Here is an 18678-nt window from a genome sequence, read left to right on the forward strand (position 1 = left end):
GTCTATTCTGGTCTTTTTTTTAAGTGTGACGCATGATTTAAAATAACACACGGTGCACATCCATGCAGCTTGGGTCGCTTTTCAGCACGACGAGGCTTAATATGTCCTGATGGGTATCCAAAATTTAAAAGAAAAGAAAAGAAAAGAAAGAAAGAGAAGGGCACAATGGTTGGAGCAGGCAGATGTAGAAAGTAGGCTATCGGTGTGCCCTCTCTCTGAAGTCAAAAATAACAGCAGCAGCACACGCGCTCGCACAACTTCGTGTCGTTTTGACCATCAAAGTCTATTGAGGTACCAAGTGGCTGTCTTATTAATCTATCCAGCTCATTGCTTTGAAGATCCCACGCACTTGGTGGAAAATACGCCAATATGACAAATGGCCCTGGTGTCAAACCTTTGTCACAGTCTGTCCTGACATGCTGTGCAAAAAAGAAGAAGAAGAAGAATAAACTTCCACACTTGATGAATTGGAGCCTTAACCCTCCGCTGAAAACGATGGCATCTCGGATGTTTACGGAATCCGAGCCGCCGTGCTGCTTCAGTTGAGGAGCTTTGAACTTTTCAAGCTGAGGTGAACGCAAAAAAGCTCGGGGAGCTTTATTTTTGTTTGTTTGTTTTTTAGTGAATGGACTAAAATTCTTATGACGCGAGAAAGCCGTAGATCTCTGATAATAGCCTTTTAAAAATAGAGATCTCAAGAAAGGCTGGGCTGAAACTCTTGTGGTAACAAATACTTCGACAGAAAGAAAGAAAAAAAGTCACCGCTGTCGTGCAGCTATGTCAGAAATCCTACACAAGCTGTTTAAACAACGCGAGGGTGTAGTTTCTTTACTGTACACACGTTCAAATTAATCTTTTAATAAAATATTTTTTTTCCAGTCCTAAAGGGGAAGTTCTTGGGAGAGGTGTAACACACCAAAATCCTGAAATCAGTCAAAGAACAAAAAAGATTTTATTTATTTTATTTTTCTTTCAAATACATTTGTTGGGTTGATAACACTCAAACGTGACACATCAGTGGCAGGTATAAAGGGGACGAAAGTGGACACAAGCTTCACATCTGGCTGGCTTTCTCCATAGTCTTGGCAGCGTCTTTCAACTTCCCCACCAAATCCTGAAAAGGCAGACACCGATCAACATTTATCCATTTATATAAAAAGATATATTATTTATGCACAATGATTAGACTAATTTCCGACTTTAGATTCAGGCTGATTAGACTGAAGATGACTGAGGGCTTGCATTCATCCAGTCATTACAGAACCGCTGATATCAGCAGGTCTGTGATTTTATAAAAGGCACTGCTGATGTTTCCACGATGATTACAAAACATTTTTAACCTTTTTCAAGTCTGTTCATTATTTTCTGTTAAAGTGAGCTGCAGTAAAGGATGGATCGTAGCGCTTCTGTCTCAATCAAAATCAGAATCCCTGAAGAAAAAAATAGCTACCGCATGGACATAATATTACAATTTCCCACGTTGACTTTTTTCCTGAAAGATCCACACCCCTTTCGATAAGGAGAGCTACCACAGAGCAATAAGTTCCGTGGTTAGAGTGTTTAGGACTGCTAATAAATGTGACTGTAGTGCGTAATGGCACAGGTACGACGCAATTGCGAGACAATTATCCACCCCAAGAGTTTTCCTCTACCTGGAGCTGCTCCACTGTGCAAGTAAAGTTGATGTCCTCTGAGGATCCTTCATTCTAAAAAAATAATAATAATAAAGGAAGGAAGGAAGGAAGAAGGAGCAAACATAAGCGTCCTGTTACCCACTGAAATATACCAGACTTTATATAAATGCTGGAAAGTAGAAGAGTAAAGCTGCGGCTGTTACCTCAGTGTTCAGTGATATCAAATAGAAAGAATCGTTGACTTTATCCACCTGCCCGTTCTGTGGGAGAAGCAACATTTTAGAAACACACAACAAATGATATACCGCTAACAGACAGAAATTAGTCTCGCGATCTCACCTTCATGTGGTACTCCAGGCGCCACGAAGCGTCGGTAATGTGAGGTAGACCCCTTCCTATGCTATAAGAGAAAGACAGGAGAGACTGAGTCATCTTTGCTTCTGTAGAAAATATTGCTCATTCATTCGGCGAGGAGGCAGAGAATTAATGTTATGACCAAAACTCCTAAAAAACACTTAAAAACTTTTAAAGTTGCCGTGCGTCACAGGGGTTTTACGCATCAGGTGATTTTCTGCAGTTAAATCCGTTTGCATTTAAGGTGGCTCTTCTACAAAAAGCTGTTTGTTAGCACGTCATAAATCCACATTTACAAGTCAGTTAATCTTGGTGCGGAGAAGCTTAAATACTGACTAGAACAACAGCTCGCCTCCTCTTCCTCCCACGTTAGCACATCCGTTCCAGACCTCGAATATCCAGTTTTCAACGTGTCAAATCATTCGGTTAACAATTGTGTAAATTTGCGACTCGAGTTTTACCAAAACAATTAAGTAATTAATAAATAATAAATAAACAAACAAAGCCTAGGCAATAGTAGGCTGTGATGGCATCCCCAGAGAGCGAAGCAAACACCTTAAAATAACATGAGCCCCACAAATCTCTTAAGCACTGCCAGCTCGAACCACGCAGCGATGCCTTACCTTGCTAAAAGACGCTCCAAATCTTTTTTATGTTTCTGCAAAACAAAAAAAAAACAAAAAAGCACCAATTAGCTGCCGGCAAGTCTGCCAAAAAAACAAAAGGAAAAAAAAAAGGATGAAATAAATGCGTCCTAGTTTGGAATGTAGGCTACCTGGTATGCGCTGTAGAATATTTCTGTTCTGTCTGCGCTGAATGTGAGCTCTTCAAGGCTGGAACTGAACGGAGAAGACAATACTTTAAAACGCAGCTGGTTCCCAGAAAGGAAGTCCACTTAGACAGCTTTACATAAAGCAGCAGGGAGTTCATATGGAGATAGCAGAATTGCATGCATTCCTTTCGTCATCCAATTCCAAGGAACAATTAGTTTAATTCAGCTTGATTGCACAGGTTCTGTGAGCAGACTTTGAAAACCGACTTGCTTGCAGTTAAGACTGCGGAGAAGCAATGAGTAAAATATTATTAATAATAATAATAATAACAGTAATAATAATATAATAATATAATAGAAATCTAAAGCGTTTGCAGCTTTAAACTAACGCTTGCTTGTTCGGGACATGCGTACAGTTCATCCTCTACACCTTGAACATCCAACACCACTTGGATCAAGTGGGAAAAAAATCTTCAGCTGAAAAAAATACACAAAACAAAGAGGAAAAAATGCTACATATGAGAAACTCGTGAGATGTATAAATAATACCACAGATCCAAGTATAACAGCGTAACTACAGCACTAATTTGCTGGAGACATTATGGCTCCACTGGCAGCTTGCAAGCTCCTTCATACCTACTCCAAGATGAGAATAACTAAGTCCTGCTACACGAACAGAACATCCCATCGAGCTTCAGAACTTCAACGGATGCTTTACTAAAACCCCGAGTCGCTTTGTTCTGCAGTAATTATACATAAAGACCACACTTAAAAGTCCCCTTGGAGGTGGATTCTGGAAGTATTGTCTCCTTGCATATTGTTAGAGGCATGAAAACAGCGCGGTTTTGGCTCAACGTCATGAAATGACCTGCTTGTAAATAGCGCGCTACTTCAGGTGCTTCGCTTTGAAAGGGTTAGGTTTGAGGTCAGGGTCAAACAAGGCCACACACACACACACACACACACACACACACACACACACACACACACACACACACACACACACACACACACACACACACACACACAAAGAAAACAAAAGAAAGTGTAGGCAGTGTAGGCTACAGGATCCATCTGTATCATAAGGACAGGCTGTTACGTGTGTTATGGGAGGGAGACTCTCATGCAGGCAACAGATAAGGTTGTTTGTGTCCAATTTATAACCACCACCTGCACACAGGGTGGACAGTAAATGCTCTGTGTGCCGTCTCGTACCTTATCGTGGACTGGTCTGCGTTTTGTTTGACCGCCTCCAGTATGAAGGTGACGGCAGCTGTGTGGCTCTGCTTCAGCAGGATTTGGTCTATCTGGTTAAACTCAGGCTGATCTGAAATGACAAAAAAACAGAAAGACGGAATGAGGAATGCTGCTGTTACAACATTCTTACTGGGCGGAACAGAGAAGCCAATTCGTGTACGTCTGATGCAGGGTCCATATACTTTGGTTTCTCCACACTGACGCGCAGAATGGAAATCATTGATAATTTGCATGTGAATGGGACCCCCTGTGCTGCATCAGCCTGGGGTGGGGTGGAGGGGGTGGGGGGTCCTTTGTTTGTTTGTCTAGTGAGTACTTCACTTTCTAAATAATTCCGCAGTAAAAATGAGATTGGGTGCCGCAGAGGTTAGACGACACATGGCCTGTGAAAACAGCTGAAGCAGCTGTGATGAAACTAGAACGTACATCGAGCAAAAGTCTGCTGTCATTTTGCATCATTTATATTTACAAGACAAATTCGAGCCGATTAACAGCATCAGCATGCAGGGCGCTTCGCCGGTCTGCTGAGAGCGATTACAGCCGTCAATCGGATGTGTGTCCGAGATCAGATCGGACTAATAGAGTCTAAAATGACCATCGTGGTCTTTCTAATATTCCGAGCGGACTTGATGCCAGTTTAAATGACAAAAGGGATCCCGAGTGGCCGTGTGTGATTGTGCGACTGCTGCTGAATGCAAAGCAGGCAGTTCGAAAAGACTCGGATCGCTTTAAAGCAGCTGATGGGCGGCAGGCAGCCACTCGGACTCGTGAAATGTCTTAAAATAAACGCAGGGATCCGTCGGGTTAATTCGCAGCGCGCAGCAGAGCCGTAAAAATCCGCAAACACAGAGGCAGCTCCGCCGCACGCTCACACCCGGAGAGAAACCGGAAGCAACAGCGGAGACAAAAGCAGCGGCGCGCGGAGAGGCAGCAGCTCACCGAGGACTGTGGGGTCGCCGTGAGAGGAGAGCAGACTCCGGAAAGACACGTCCACCAGCACCTGGAAGCTGCCGTGGTCGAAGACGGACTGGTCTGCTAAAGACTGTAGCCCTCTCTGCACAGACTCAGACAACTCCATTTTGCGAAAGGGTGACCCACGACATCAGACCACGTGACGGATCAGCTGATCTGGAGAAGCAGAGGGCTGTGGGAGGTTATAGCGAGAGAGAGGCAGACTCGGGGCTGCTGAATGGGGAAGACACTACAGCGTATTGTGGATCTCCGAGAAGACTTCATTCATTTATTGTATTAGGTTTGTTGTTTAATTGTGCGATTCATCACTGCTGTTTTATCCTCCAGCCGGATCAGTGATATACAGAACAGCGAAAGAATAAATAAATAAATAAATAATAACATCTGCGACCCCCAAGCTTTTCCATTGTCGGTACCACGGATACGTTAAACGCTTTGCCACGCAGTTTTATTTAGATTTGTACCCTATATCCAGTGTAATCATCCCCATAGCTGGTTTCTGACTGTGGGATTTACCGGGTTACAGTTGTCCCCGGTATTAACTAGACCACTAGACCTCCAAGTATTCACACATACCTCTCCATGAGCAATATTATCCACAAGCGTTTAGCAGCGATTACACTGACACTGGGATATTGGGTTTATGACTTGCTGCCGGTCAGTATTGCTCAGTTATTTAGCCAGATACACAAAGTACGGGGCGGGAGTCTGTGGTGAAGTGCAACACAGGTTAAAAAAAAGATTTTTAGGTCATATCCTCCCGAGAAAAGAAGAAAAAATAAGCTTCCCATTGAACTTGTTTGTAATTTCCTGCCACCCAAACACATGAGATATCAATGGAAACCCCAGGATGCCCTATTTAGTAAAGGACTTAGTAGGGTAGCTCAAATAAGTCAAAATTATATCTAGACCAGAAACAAATGTCCATTATAGAGGACACAAATAAATAGGCTGGTTCTAGGGAGGATATAGATCATGTAAGGGAGATAAGGGTGGGTGTGGGGGTGAGATTAAGCATTTCTAGTTTAGATAGCAGAGACGTGGATCGTGTCAGATGATGTGCAACATTATCAACATCTTGTAACACTTCGTACAGCTGTGCTACAGTGTGACTTTGCATGCTGTGCAGTCCAGCCGTCAGAGCGAAGACACCACCACTCCTTCTTCATCATAACTCTGTCTGTATTGTATTAGTTCTGATATTTCTACATTGTGTCTAATCTATTAATTGAGAACGAGCACAATGCCACCGTCTTCCACCCTTTGAGGTCGGGACGGACCAGGATGAGCAGATACGATCGTGGGCGACTTATTGAGGTGTGGACTGTGTAATATTGTCATTGTATTATCAAATCAGATTTACCGCACTAATTATTGCTATATATATCACGGTGCATACTTTTATTCGTTTACTCGTTCAGCGGTTTCCAGGATCTTTTTTTTTTTTTTTTGCACAACTTTACAATTATCTAAAGCAACCATCTGATTTGCACAGCTGGGTTCTCATGCTAAATCTAATATACACATCCAGATAAACAGATGAAACGAGGGTTTTTTACGCCTTCGAGACGTGCATGGGCATCTTCACCCACTTCGCATTTGAGCTGGCATTACGCATTTCTTTTTGGGGCAGTTACTCTACACAGCTCATATTTGCTCCCCGGTGCTCGCCAAAGCATTTCGGTCAGGGCGTTTAGTATTTATTACATGTGACGTCGTTCTTTTTTTGCGCGTGTCGGAAACTTCCTCGCTTCCTCGAGGCAGTCATGAGGTGAGCCGTAAATAGGTCACTTTTAAATTTCCATTATGAGCCTTAAATATGTGGAGTCGGTGCGTAACGCAGTCCAGGCTTGGAATCCAATGAAAAGTATAAAACTGCCACGAACTGAAAAGAAATTCACTTTTGCACATGGAAACTACAAAATCAGCGAGCACTTGACTTCTTATTGGCTACTCTTTATTCTTCTTGACTTGGAGTTTGCCCCCTCGAGCTGTCTGTTCCATCTTTGTGCAGCTCGGATGCTTAAACTTTTATTTTATGACTTCCTGCAGTAATTAAAAAGATATCAAATCCATTTATAGTTGTCAATTGTTGTCTGTCGGTGGTTGCATAAATTGCGACGCTAATTTTAGACAGCATCGCATCCTCTCAGTGAGACCGTGGTCTGCCTGCCGTTCATTATCTAGGAATGCTCTGGACTGCGGTCTATTGCTCGGCCACACACGCTGCAGCTATCGGAGTGACCTCTGACTCCGCGCTTTGTCCAAAGTCCATTTTGGCTCCGGGTCGGGTTGTGAAATAGATTAGCCTTCACTCCCTCAGTGCCGCCGTGCTTTTTCCTCCAAGATAGGTCTCAGTGCGTGGATTTCTCCAACCTCCTGCTCCAACTTTTGTTGGGAATCTGCGTCACGAGCCTGACGTCAAACATTCGCAATTTCCCGGTCATACATTGCGCGATTAACCGAGGCTCAATATTTTTAGACATGTACAGTTTAATACTTCGCATAATGTGGTTTACAAGCAGTTTCCAATTCCTTCAAAATAAAAGTCTCGCTAAAAATTAAATATGAATAAAAATATTCGAACTCGGGCTCATGAATTAAAACTTAATACTTAATCATAAGTTTTGTTTTTCTCTTTAACCCTTTATTTTGCCTGATCTGTTTAACATACAAACGAACCGTGAACCACACGCGTGCCCTTTTTATTCTGCGTCATTGTGGCTGTTAAATGCGTAACTCAACGGACAGTTTCTCTTAACCTTTACCATCATTGACACTGCTGATGAAGTTGTTTCATTTTATATATAAAAAAAAACAACCTCTTTAACAATGACACATAACCTACAAACACATCCCAGCTTTTTGTGTTTTTAAATGCCAAAGGGAAGTTTTGTATCTGCACTGTAATCGATTCCGCTTTGTTCCTCTTTTCTTTTCGTGATTAACCCATAGTTGACTGAGGGCCAGTGAAGTCAAATGATCTCATTGTTTAACCCATAATTCCTCCTCACTGTCTGTCTTTACATAAAAAACAAACTGTAAACATCCCCTTTAAGAAGAGGCCGGGGTAACGTGACCTTAAAAAATGTGTCAACACCGAGGCATTTCCAGAACCAGCTTGTTGGGAGAACACACGGTCACACACCGTCACTGTATTTATTTTTGTTGTAATAAAGTCCAAAACGAGGTCTGACGTAAACATGGAGTTGTGCTTGTAACCTGCCATTCAGATCTGTTTCTGCAGACTCTGGTCTGGATTGACAGCGTGCATACGTTTTATTATTTTTTGATGCATTCGGTCATTTCTTTCCACAACCGCATATTCTCCTCTTAGCCAATCATTAAGCACACAAATCAAGAAAACTGCCTGCCATCGTTCCTGTGACGTTGTCTACATTTGCTGTCTTCACTCTTGAAGACTATTTGTTTTGTTTGGCCTGTGGCTTTTTACCACGTGAACGAGCTATATGTAAACAGAGAAAGCTTCCTTACCTTAATCACCTTCTTCTCTTACATGGAAGCACATTCAGGGGAAATGCAGTCATTTACAAGCATCCGTGCTGATCTTGCCTGAGCTCATTTTTTGCAAAGGGAGGCAGCACAGTGCAGTAAATATTCTTTTGTTAAATTTTAGTTACCTGCTTTATTGCAAAACTGGTAATAACTCTCTGTGTGCTCACATAAGCAGGGTAAAGTTCAATTATTCTTTTCAACAATTACATTCATACACTAATGGTAACACAACACTGCTGATAAAAGACAAAACTGCTCACGAAAGAAGCAGAAGAAGTAGAAGTCTAATGGTTTTCAGTGAGCAGCTCCTTCAAACAGGGGCTGGTCGTCCTGTTTTTTCTACATTGACCAGTTTTATTACTCCCAAAATGTAAATTAATTACAGAGCTCATAAAAGTGCTGAATCTTTGTGTTAATTATCACTAATTATCCCTGCCAAGCACAAACACACACAGAGAGTTGAGATCTTATTATAGAAAAGCCAGAAGCAAAGGGGGAGAAAGGGTGAAGGGGAGCTGATATTAACACTTTTTTTCCCTCCAAAAGACTGAAATTAACTAAATTGTGAGCTGCTGATTTTTTGAGTTGTTGCTGGTTTAGCTGTTGCCTGTCCTTTTTTAAAAGTTTCCAGTCTGGCCAAATATCATATGGAGCTGAATTAAACAGGATTCCTTTAAAATCCTAAAATACAGACATGTGTGGCGGCTTCTCAGCATGCAGTAAAGCTTTAAACATGAGCAGAAATCTTACTGAAACACAACCTGAACTTTATAGATCCAGGGGTTTATATAGCAAAACTATTCAGGGTTAGAGCAGGTTACTTGTGGCCTGATTTTAGACAAAACTGTCAGCGCATGCTTGGCCTGACTTTCGTGTCTAAAGGTTAGAGAATAAATCCAGTCTGTATGTGTGTTGCCTGAGCGTGGATGCTGGTAACTAAGACAAACTGAGAGTAATGTAAATGTATTTCAGAATATGCTGAACTGATTTTTTTCTTTTCTTGTCCTTTACTTAAGCAGAGATACTTCCAGCACCCTCCATTTGTTCTGTTTCCCTAATGCTCAAACAAGATCAACGCTGATGGACATCTGACTGTTATTATCCACACTGTGAATAATAACAAGCAGGGTTAGCTAGTGAGATAGATATCTCTCTAGATCTGTGATGTTCTTAAATTGTCTGACTTATTTACAGCTCTCACATGCAGAGCAAAACCTACAGATTCCACTGAGTGCGCCTTCAAAGTGTAAAAGATTGTGCAAAGGTTTAAAATGATAATAAACCCTATTTTAAAAAGAGAGACTTTACAACAAACTAAAGCAAGCTGCTGCTGGCTTCACTGATAAATTGGTGCTTAAACTGTGCACAAATATAATCTGTGAGTTTACAGGCACAAACTAAAATATTTGACATATTCTAGCAAAAACAAGAAGAAGAAGAAGAAGAAGAAAGGAAGCTAAAACTAAAAAGCGCACATTTGTGTGCAGAGTAAGATCAGTGAGAAAGTTCTCATATCCTGGAACAAAACATCAAACAATCATTTCAAACTGTTTCAATGGGATTAATACATGTTTAGTTTTAATACATTTTTTTCTTTATATTTATTTTTTAGAAGTGGCAATTTGAGATTGAACCAAAGTTGGTAATCTAACATCAAACCAAAAGCTCACATCTTTTAAATACAGTCATTTATTGAACTTTTTTCCCCTTACAGTCTTTTTTTGTGAGTTAAAAATGTAAGTAAACCTGATCATTCATTAGCTAAAATCAATGTAATCAAATGAAAATAGCAAAGAGCTTTATAAAAGCATTCAAGTGAAACGAATGAAACTTTAACGGTGAAAAAAAAGCACCTATATGCATTTTCGCACATTGATTCCTTGCATTTTTTCAGCTCCAAATGAGAATTTTTTTTTTTTACTTCAATTAAACATGGAGGAGCATGAAACCACAACTCCCAAATAACCGCCTCCGGGGTCAGGACCTCGGTGTAACAATGAGGCCCCTATGAGAATAAAGAATAAGTCCGAGCAGGCTGACTGTGATTCATATCTATCGCTTTTATTGTAAAACTGTAAACTGATTCCAAACCCAAACATTGCATCACTTAACCATTGTTCCCGGGAGAAAAGAAAAGAAAAGAAAAGAAAAGAAAAGAAAAGAAAAGAAAAGAAAAGAAAAAAAAAGTGATTTCTCTGTCAGACTCTCAGCTTCATTTTCTACCATAGATCAGAAACACAGGAGCGAGCTGCACGTCCCCGACCTGGTCCTGTTAAACAAACAAACAAACAAACAAACAAACAAACAAACAAACAAACAGCTCAGCGCAACCGAGGTGTATATAAATATATGAGCATATTCAAAAGGTAATTTTTTTTAAAGGCAGCTGCTTATTTGGATGAAAATTGCTTTCAGGGAAACACAACAGGTCTCGAAGCGTCGTCACGAGTGCGCGTGTGTGCGTACGTGACAGAGGCAGAGAGAAGAAGCAGATTTCTGTGTAGTGATTCTGCCCCCTGTTGGAAAAAAAGCGCCCCCCCCCTCCTCATTTTTTTCTGCCTCCCTGTGCCTGCTTCTCTTATAGAGTATGGCAGATCTTTTATTGAATCTCACAAGTATTTTTTAAGACAAAGCGATTAATAAATAAATAAATAACCAAAGCAGCAGATTGGCTGAATTAAATGTGCGAATATGTGATTCATCCCAATTCCAGGATGTGCGAGGAAAGCAAAGAAGCGGGACCCATATAGAATCTGTAATTAACGTCTCGCCGTTAAGCAGCTCATTAACTGAGTTATACATAAAGCTAATTTAATTAGCGTCGCGGGCAGCCTATAGTCTCCGCTTTATTGAATCATTCTGCTGCCTAATCCATCAGATACGCCGGTGGAAAAGAAATCAGAAAGAGTCTCGGATGCGCCCTCCTGATGATAATATGATCATCTCCGCAGGACAGAAGACCCCTCTGCCCCCCTCCTCCTCCCTTGACACACACCTCCCACCCTGCTTCCACCCCAGAGTTCAACATGGGGTCAGTGTCTTGCTCAAGGACACTTCAGCAGCGGCTCGATGCGACGACACCCTGAATTTAAAGTGTCGCGATCTCACCTCGGCTGTGTTTGTTTCATGGTTTTTTAAGCGTCGCGAAGACTTCTGTATAAAATACCAAGGTGGTGGAAATCAGTTGACTAACAAAGAGCACGCGCGCACGGTGGCACGCGCCTCATCGCCGCTTGGTGGCACTGGTGTGGTTTCTCTCTCTCTCTCTCTCTCTCTCTCTCTCTCTCTCTCTCTCTCCTGTGGGGAGCTTATAGGGGAATCATCTGAGAGGAACAAAGAAAGGAGGGAGACAAGAGGGGGGAGGCTCTCTCTCTTTCTCTCTCTCCCCCTGTGTGTGTGTGTGTGTGTGTGTGTGTGTGTGTGTGTGTGTGTGTGTGTGTGAGGAAAAAGAGGAGGGCTGGTGGTGGTGGTGTGGGGGTCTCCCAGGACATATATGGAAATTTGAACGGCTCACATTCGCCAGAGCGCGCATGGCTGCTCCGATTCACCATCGCGCACCATCACCACCACCATCACCTACCTACCATTAAGACTTTGGGGCGCGGGCCCGAAACCCCCCTCATGTAACGGTGATTAGAGCTCCGTGATGATTTCCTGCCAGTCCACAGAAGAATACGGGCTACATCTACAGCTTGAAATAAGCTTGGCTGGAGCTCCGTGTGCGACAATAAAAGCTCAATGTGACTGCAATTATGCTCCTTTAAACCTGCCTGTCACACTAACAACATGGCAGACCAACATGTGGTTGAGGGGGTATTAAATGCAAATATCCTCTGACGTAAAACGCAATAACAGGGCTCAAAGTCTTTAACCTGCGGGTCACCAGCGTACTTTTATTTTATTTTATTTTATTTTATTTTATTTTATTTTAGGATATGCTTCAACACACAGGGTATATATTTTAAATAAATTAATAATCAAGTACCCTATTAAAAATGTATTATTAATACTATTATTATTATTATTATTATTATTAGTAGTAGTAGTAGTAGTAGTAGTAGTAGTATTAAATGTTGCAATTCACCCACTTTTAATGTAACCATTGATATTTTAAAAATTAAAAATTATATCTTTTATATTTTTTTAAAATTTTATATTAAAACACATCTGTCTAGCCCGGTTTATTATTATTATTATTATTATTATTATTATTATTATTATTATTATTATTATTGTAAATCACGTACGTATTGCTGTACATGTAAACCTCACAGAAGAAGCCTGTAGGGGCAGCTGTTCCTCCTGTTTCCCACCGGTGAAAAGCAGGCTTTCAGCGGCTGCTGCTCTTCCTGTGGCCGCTGTCGGGAGCTCGTTTTCCGCTCACATCCTGTTCGGCTCCCGGCTGTACTGCGGCTCTACGACCTGACCGCTACAGGCAAAGCGCGCAAACAGAAAGCGGATTTAACAGTTTAGAAAATGAATGAATGGTTTTTATTTGATTGACTGGTTGATTTTTTTCTTTTTCTTTTGCTCTATTTCACTCAGATTTCTTACACTGGAGCCGCCATATTTTTGGATCTTTTATTAATTTATTAAAATTTATTTTAAATATATTTGATGCTTTTATTTACTCTATTTAAATCAAATTAAAGCCCCCACAACCCCCTTCTTGGTGTGTTTTACAGTTTTACAGTTTCATGTCTTGACATTACACCAGACTCACATCTGTTTTTGCAGCAGTGCAGACACTCTGAAGTTTATCACTGCCCTGTTAGTTTGTTAGCATTGTTGCTGCTGGTTTTGGGGAGTCGTACCCCATCCCGCCTCCCCGACCCTTACGATTGGCTACACCCATCAGACAAGGGTTTGCCAGCACTCCGACTGCGTGCTACTGTTGAATGGTTTATTCAGGGCTGAGCTTACTCAGGGCTCGTTTTAGCCAAGCCACATGATAAGGCCTCAATCAGAGAGGCAAGGGGGTCTGGATCAAAGTGAGTTAAGTGAGTAATTGAACTTTGTGGTTAGAAAGGTTCTCGTTGACATGTTGCCAAAAAAATTCCAGCACCACCACCACCCACTCTGCAGCTCCCACAGGTTTTGTGTGTGTGTGTGTGTGTGAGGTTTGCAGCAGTGCAGAGGAGAGCTCAGGGAGAAACAACTCCTACTACGCAGCACATCTGGTAATAAATTGTATGAATACTCCTCCTCTCACCTGTTTTGTGCCGAATGCCACTCTTCATGGTTGGCTATCTGTGTTGGGAGGGGTTGAGGTGGGGGGGGTGCAGTGAAGTGGTTACACAAGCAAATTTCTTTCAGGCACAGTTGGGCCGCAGCCCGTGGGAAACACGGGCATTATGAAGTCAAGGCCAGTCTGATAGCTGCAACGGAAGACTAAATGATAAGAGCCAAGCATAAAAAAGATTGCTGTGTGTATTATGAGCTTTTGTTGTTTTGTTGATGCTTGGAAACGGCAGAGGAAAAGCTTTGATATCATGTAACAGTTGCCCACAAGCGCTTTGTGCTGCAGGCAAAATGTATCTTTCTTTCTAACATTTTAAGCCACGTTAAATTTCTCCAGTGGACTATTCTATTGCTGACTATTGGGATTTAATAGTTCGTTGTAAAGTGCACACAGTTGTTTTTTAATTAACAGCCAAATAATTAATTCATCAACTTAATAAAATGCAACTTTGGAAACTGTTTTGTACCTAACACAGTGATGCCTGAGGCTCACGGGCAGGGTCGGTCAGACAGACGAGGCTGGCACATGTCCACTGAAGCCCAAATTAAAACGCTTTACAATCAGGCAGGGCGAAGGACGGCCCTGAGGCTTTTCAGTTTCCTTGTACAGGGGGTCTTATCTGAGGATCAACTTTCATGCGAGCACTCCCAAAGAGGGATGTTTCTTTGTTCTATCAAGACCAGTCTCCCCAGCTTCTCCCTCTCTCTCCCCCCCTCTCCCTCTCTCTCTCTCTCTCTCTCTCTCTGTGTGTGTGTTTGAAATATATGAGGAAATGTAATAATGAGGGGGGGGCAAAGTAGTCCATTTGTACCCTGTCGTATGCTGCAAAGACAGAGGACAGCTACCGGTACATGACTGTTATTGAGTAGCAAGCTCCAGTGGCAGCAAACAAATAAGAAATATTTACTGCTCTATTCCCTCTCCTTTCTACTTTCCCGGGAATGCCCGGTTAATTGAAGATGGTAATCATTCATTCATTGTTTGCTGATGCAAAATGTAGCTGATGTGCGCAGAAATGTGCTCTCTGTGAGGCCGCCGTTGGTTTGTGTGGAATGAATACAATGTTGGACACAAAAGGAGCACGGCAGAATGAAAAGTGTCAATCTCCACCTGACTCAGAGCCCATTACAGGGTGAGAGAGGAGACAGATGTATGTGTGTGTGTGTGTGTGTGTGTGTGTGTGTGTGTGTGTGTGTGTGTGTGTGTGTGTGTGTGTGTGTGTGTGCTCCTGCTAGTGTGCGTGAGTGAGTGGGAGAGGTATGAGAAAGACAGCCAAAGGTGTATAAAGAGTACACATCCATTCACTGTCATGATTAGCAGCTATTATCAACAGCCTGAGCTGGTTGCCAGTCAGGCTGAATTATTCTGCAGTGAATCGACTTAGCAGGCAGTTTGACCGATGACTCTTTCCTAACGCTGAGCACTAACTCTGCTCAGTCTGATTTCATTTCCTACCTTTTCTGTCACTCCTCACATTGATTGGCTCCCGTGCTTTCAACCAGAACCTCTCTTTTATCAAACCCACCCTCCTTTATTTCTGCTGCTGCTTTTCCTTTGTCCGCAGCATCGAGTTTGTCCCTTTTTTCCCACTTTAGCTTAGCAGGAAAAAAAATGTCAGAGTGGACCTTCTGTGTATGCACACATGCATGCATGTGGACAAATGTGCATGCATACATGTTTGTTTGTGTGTGTGTATGTGTGTGAAGTTTGCAGGGCAGGGCAGTGCAAGCAGCAGTCTGATCCATACTAATGTTCATTGATAGGAAAATCAATGGTGCATTGATCCAAGCCTTGGCTCTGACAGAGGAGAGAGAGGAGGTGAAAGTGTGATGACTGGCGGAAGAGCAAGAGGAAGAGGAAGACGTGAAGAACGAAAGGGCTGCGCAGATGAAGGTAAACGGTAAAGCACCGCAGGGCTGTGTGTACCTGCAGATGACAGAGATGGGACTAAAGCCCTGATGGATGCTGTCGGGGATGAGTAACTATATGTGTGAACAACCTGTCGTGGCCTACTATTCTCTTTTCTCTCTCTGTTTCGCAGAACTGCTCTCGAGAGTGGATGAACAAGCCTCAAATGGAACCTGAGAAGCAAAAAAAAAGGAAAAAAAGAGGAGAAACAGGAGAGGAGAGTAGGAGGGGAGGGAGAAAATCAATTTTCCCAGACAGAGGCAGGCTGGTCTAATGGAGGTCTAAAAGAAGAGGAGGAGGAGAGGACATATTTTCCTCTGATTACCTCCTGTAGCCTTCCTGGCAAACCTTCAAAGCTGTAGCGTTGCTAGAACGGTCTCACTCGGCCCAGCTTTTTGTAGGAGAAGGTGTGGAGACTGGTTGCTTCTTTCACTCAGCAGCAATCAGGCTGTGAGGTGGACAAGACGGTGCAGCAACAACAACAAAAATCCCAACACAGCGAGGAAATGGCAAGTAAACACTGACCTGTAAGACACCTTAGAAAATAAAATCCTGCTCCAATGAGCAGAAACCATTTTTCTCTTTTATTTGAATTCTGAACATTTGAATGGGACATTGAAGGTAATTCTCTCTTTTTCTAATCTCCATGCTGCCCTTTCATAGCAGTTATGTAACCTGTTAGATCTCCAAGGGAGAAGATGAGCTGGATTAAAGGGATAAAGGCTTCCATTTGGCCAAGATGACCCATTTATAAAACATAAAGAAAGGAAATTTGTCCTTAGTGTCTCTGTCAAATGAAGGGAGATATCTGGAGTACCCCCTTTTGCTTGTGCTTCTCCGCTCAGATGGCCTATGACCAGGTTGCTATGTTCAATTTCCTGCAACAGGCTGGATTGTTATGAATTGGAGTGGAGTGGACCTTCAGTGCTATGCAGAGAAATTGCGGGCACTGATTTGTTCCAGTTCCAGCTAAGTGAATTTTAAATCTTGTTTATGGCTGTCATCATAAAATAAAAAGTGTTGCACGCCGAGGAAACGAGACGAGCAGAAATTTGGCTTGTGGAGCATCAAACCGCTGGCCGAGAAAAGCACCGATAAATCCAAACGCTGGAGATTACGGTCGTAGGAAAAATAGACTGGAGTGGCTTAGGAAATGATTTAAAATGTAATGAGAAACAAGGCATCTGAAGCTGGAATCTGTGACCCACAGTAGCACCAAAGAGGAACAAAAGAGACTCAAAAAAGAGGGGGGGACAGATGTGGCTCCAGTATCCTCAAACTCCCTCCACTCCAATGGCCACTGTACGTCTGCTCCTGTAGCTTTGGGGACGTGCTCGTTAAAACCAGTGAATGTTCAATCGGCTATTAAACAACGTTTCAATGAACTTTTCCTTTTCTTTAGACCACTTACTGTACAAATACAGTGTTTCCCTCCTGGTAGAAAAGACACTATAGTATGGAGGGAGAAAAAAGCTCAGGAGGGTTTGAAAAGCTATTAAATGTTGCTGAAGGAGAGCTTGAAACACTGTCTGTCTCTCTGTTTCTCTGTCTGTCTGTTACTGTTTTTTTTCCTTCCTCCCTCCCTGTCTAGTTGGCTCTTTGTGTTTTTTTTTCCTGTCTCTCGGCCTGTGAGGTGAAAGTGGCTTCCATGGTAACGACACACTCTGTTTATGCCACTACGTCTCACTTCATCACAAGCTGTTGATGGCTTTGATTTGCATGCGTGCCTATGTGTGAGTGTGTGTGTTTGCCCCCCACCCCTCCTGAAAAATACCCCCCTCCTCCCTGAAACACACTCGCACATCATACAGGTGTTCACGAGACGAGCAGGACAGGTTAAAACTATTGTTCAGCTGTTTGATGGTTCACATTCCTCCATGAAATAAAAGAGAAACCAGGCTCCGATGCTTTTATTCTGTCAGTTTTTAGAGGCACAGTTCCCCCTTTTTTTTAATTAATGGCAAAATGAGGGGGGGAAAGCAGACTGTGACCTATGAAAAGCAGATGCTTTTAGCATCCCGAACAATGCTTTTCGATCTGTTTCCTCAAAAGAGAGAGACAGAGGGGGGGAAAAGCCAAGCAAAACCCACTAAACATGCTCCGACTTATGCATTTATCTTGTTTTAGGTGCCATATGATGCTCAACTTTCAAAAATCTTCAACTCAACAGCAGAATGGAAATTGGCACTTCAGCTGCTAAACTTAAAAAAAAAAAAAAAAAGTAAATTTAATCATACTCATTTCCTCGTCCTGCGGGCTGATCCCGTACACTTAACCACTTAAATTAGCAGCAGAAACAATGATTATGACTTCTTTTCACCAAAACCAGTCGCCCCCAATTAGTGGGGAAAGGGGTGTGGGGGGTAGGGGGGTGTGGGGGGGTGAGAGTTGAGGAGGGAAGGAAGGGAGGGCCTGGCTAGCCCGACCCCCTGCAGGGCAGAAAGAGAAGGGGGGGGGGGGGTGGCAAAAATGGATTCCATACCAGGAAATCCATTAGGGCAGGGAACGGCGTGGAGCTGGCAGCCACAGAGTGGTCGCTGTGTTTTTAAAAATTCCTCATTAGGTGTAATTTCTAAATTACAATCAGCGCGGGCAGAATGAGAAAGCGAGGATCTGACCAACTCATCGGGATAATCAGGGTAATAGCATGATCAGGCGTGCGCACGTGTGTGTGTGTGGTGGAGCAGAGAGGCAGAAAGACAGATGAAAAACCAAAGGGAGCCGAGGAGGATGGAGGGTGAATTTTAATGTTGCTGCTGATGCTGCTAGTGGACACTGACTTTTACTTATTATTCTGTTTTGTTCATTTATTTATTTATTCATTAAATGATTTTTCACTTATTTATTTATTTGCAAAGTAACTGATCTAGATAATTGCTGCATGGGTGTTGGGGGGGGGGGGGGGGGGGGGGGGACTAAAGCAACAAGCTAAATGGAAAGCACGAGTCTCCCCCCTCTCTCTCTCTCTCTCTCTCTCTCTCTCCGCTGTGGTCTCACTCACTGAATAAGAGGATGGGGATGGA

The 18678-nt window shown here is 42.6% G+C and overlaps 1 protein-coding gene and 1 long non-coding RNA gene across 3 annotated transcripts; one reads left to right on the forward strand and one right to left on the reverse strand.

Annotated features, from left to right (window-relative positions):
• Positions 1 to 933: 933 nt before the first annotated feature.
• Positions 934 to 5130, reverse strand: commd3 (COMM domain containing 3). 2 transcript variants are annotated; one of them, XM_040044190.1, is made up of 8 exons: positions 4957 to 5127; positions 3976 to 4087; positions 2764 to 2827; positions 2612 to 2646; positions 1974 to 2034; positions 1838 to 1894; positions 1653 to 1706; positions 934 to 1114 (listed from the first exon to the last, which is right to left on the reverse strand). In XM_040044190.1, exons 1-8 carry the CDS (start codon positions 5093 to 5095, stop codon positions 1055 to 1057), a joined length of 582 nt encoding a protein of 193 aa, XP_039900124.1. In that variant the 5' UTR covers positions 5096 to 5127; the 3' UTR covers positions 934 to 1054. The 2 variants fall into 2 exon arrangements, with proteins under 2 accessions (XP_039900124.1, XP_039900125.1); XM_040044191.1 differs by lacking the exons at positions 2612 to 2646; positions 2764 to 2827 and having other exon boundaries at positions 4957 to 5130.
• An 8157-nt stretch (positions 5131 to 13287) lies between these two features.
• On the forward strand, positions 13288 to 17591 carry LOC120741479. The gene is made up of 3 exons (XR_005697633.1): positions 13288 to 13505; positions 15511 to 15640; positions 15789 to 17591. It is a non-coding gene; the product is annotated as an uncharacterized LOC120741479 (long non-coding RNA).
• Positions 17592 to 18678: the final 1087 nt, after the last annotated feature.

Source organism: Simochromis diagramma, unplaced genomic scaffold (assembly GCF_900408965.1).
Source record: "Simochromis diagramma unplaced genomic scaffold, fSimDia1.1 OVJJ01000602.1, whole genome shotgun sequence".
Lineage (NCBI taxonomy): Eukaryota > Metazoa > Chordata > Actinopteri > Cichliformes > Cichlidae > Simochromis > Simochromis diagramma.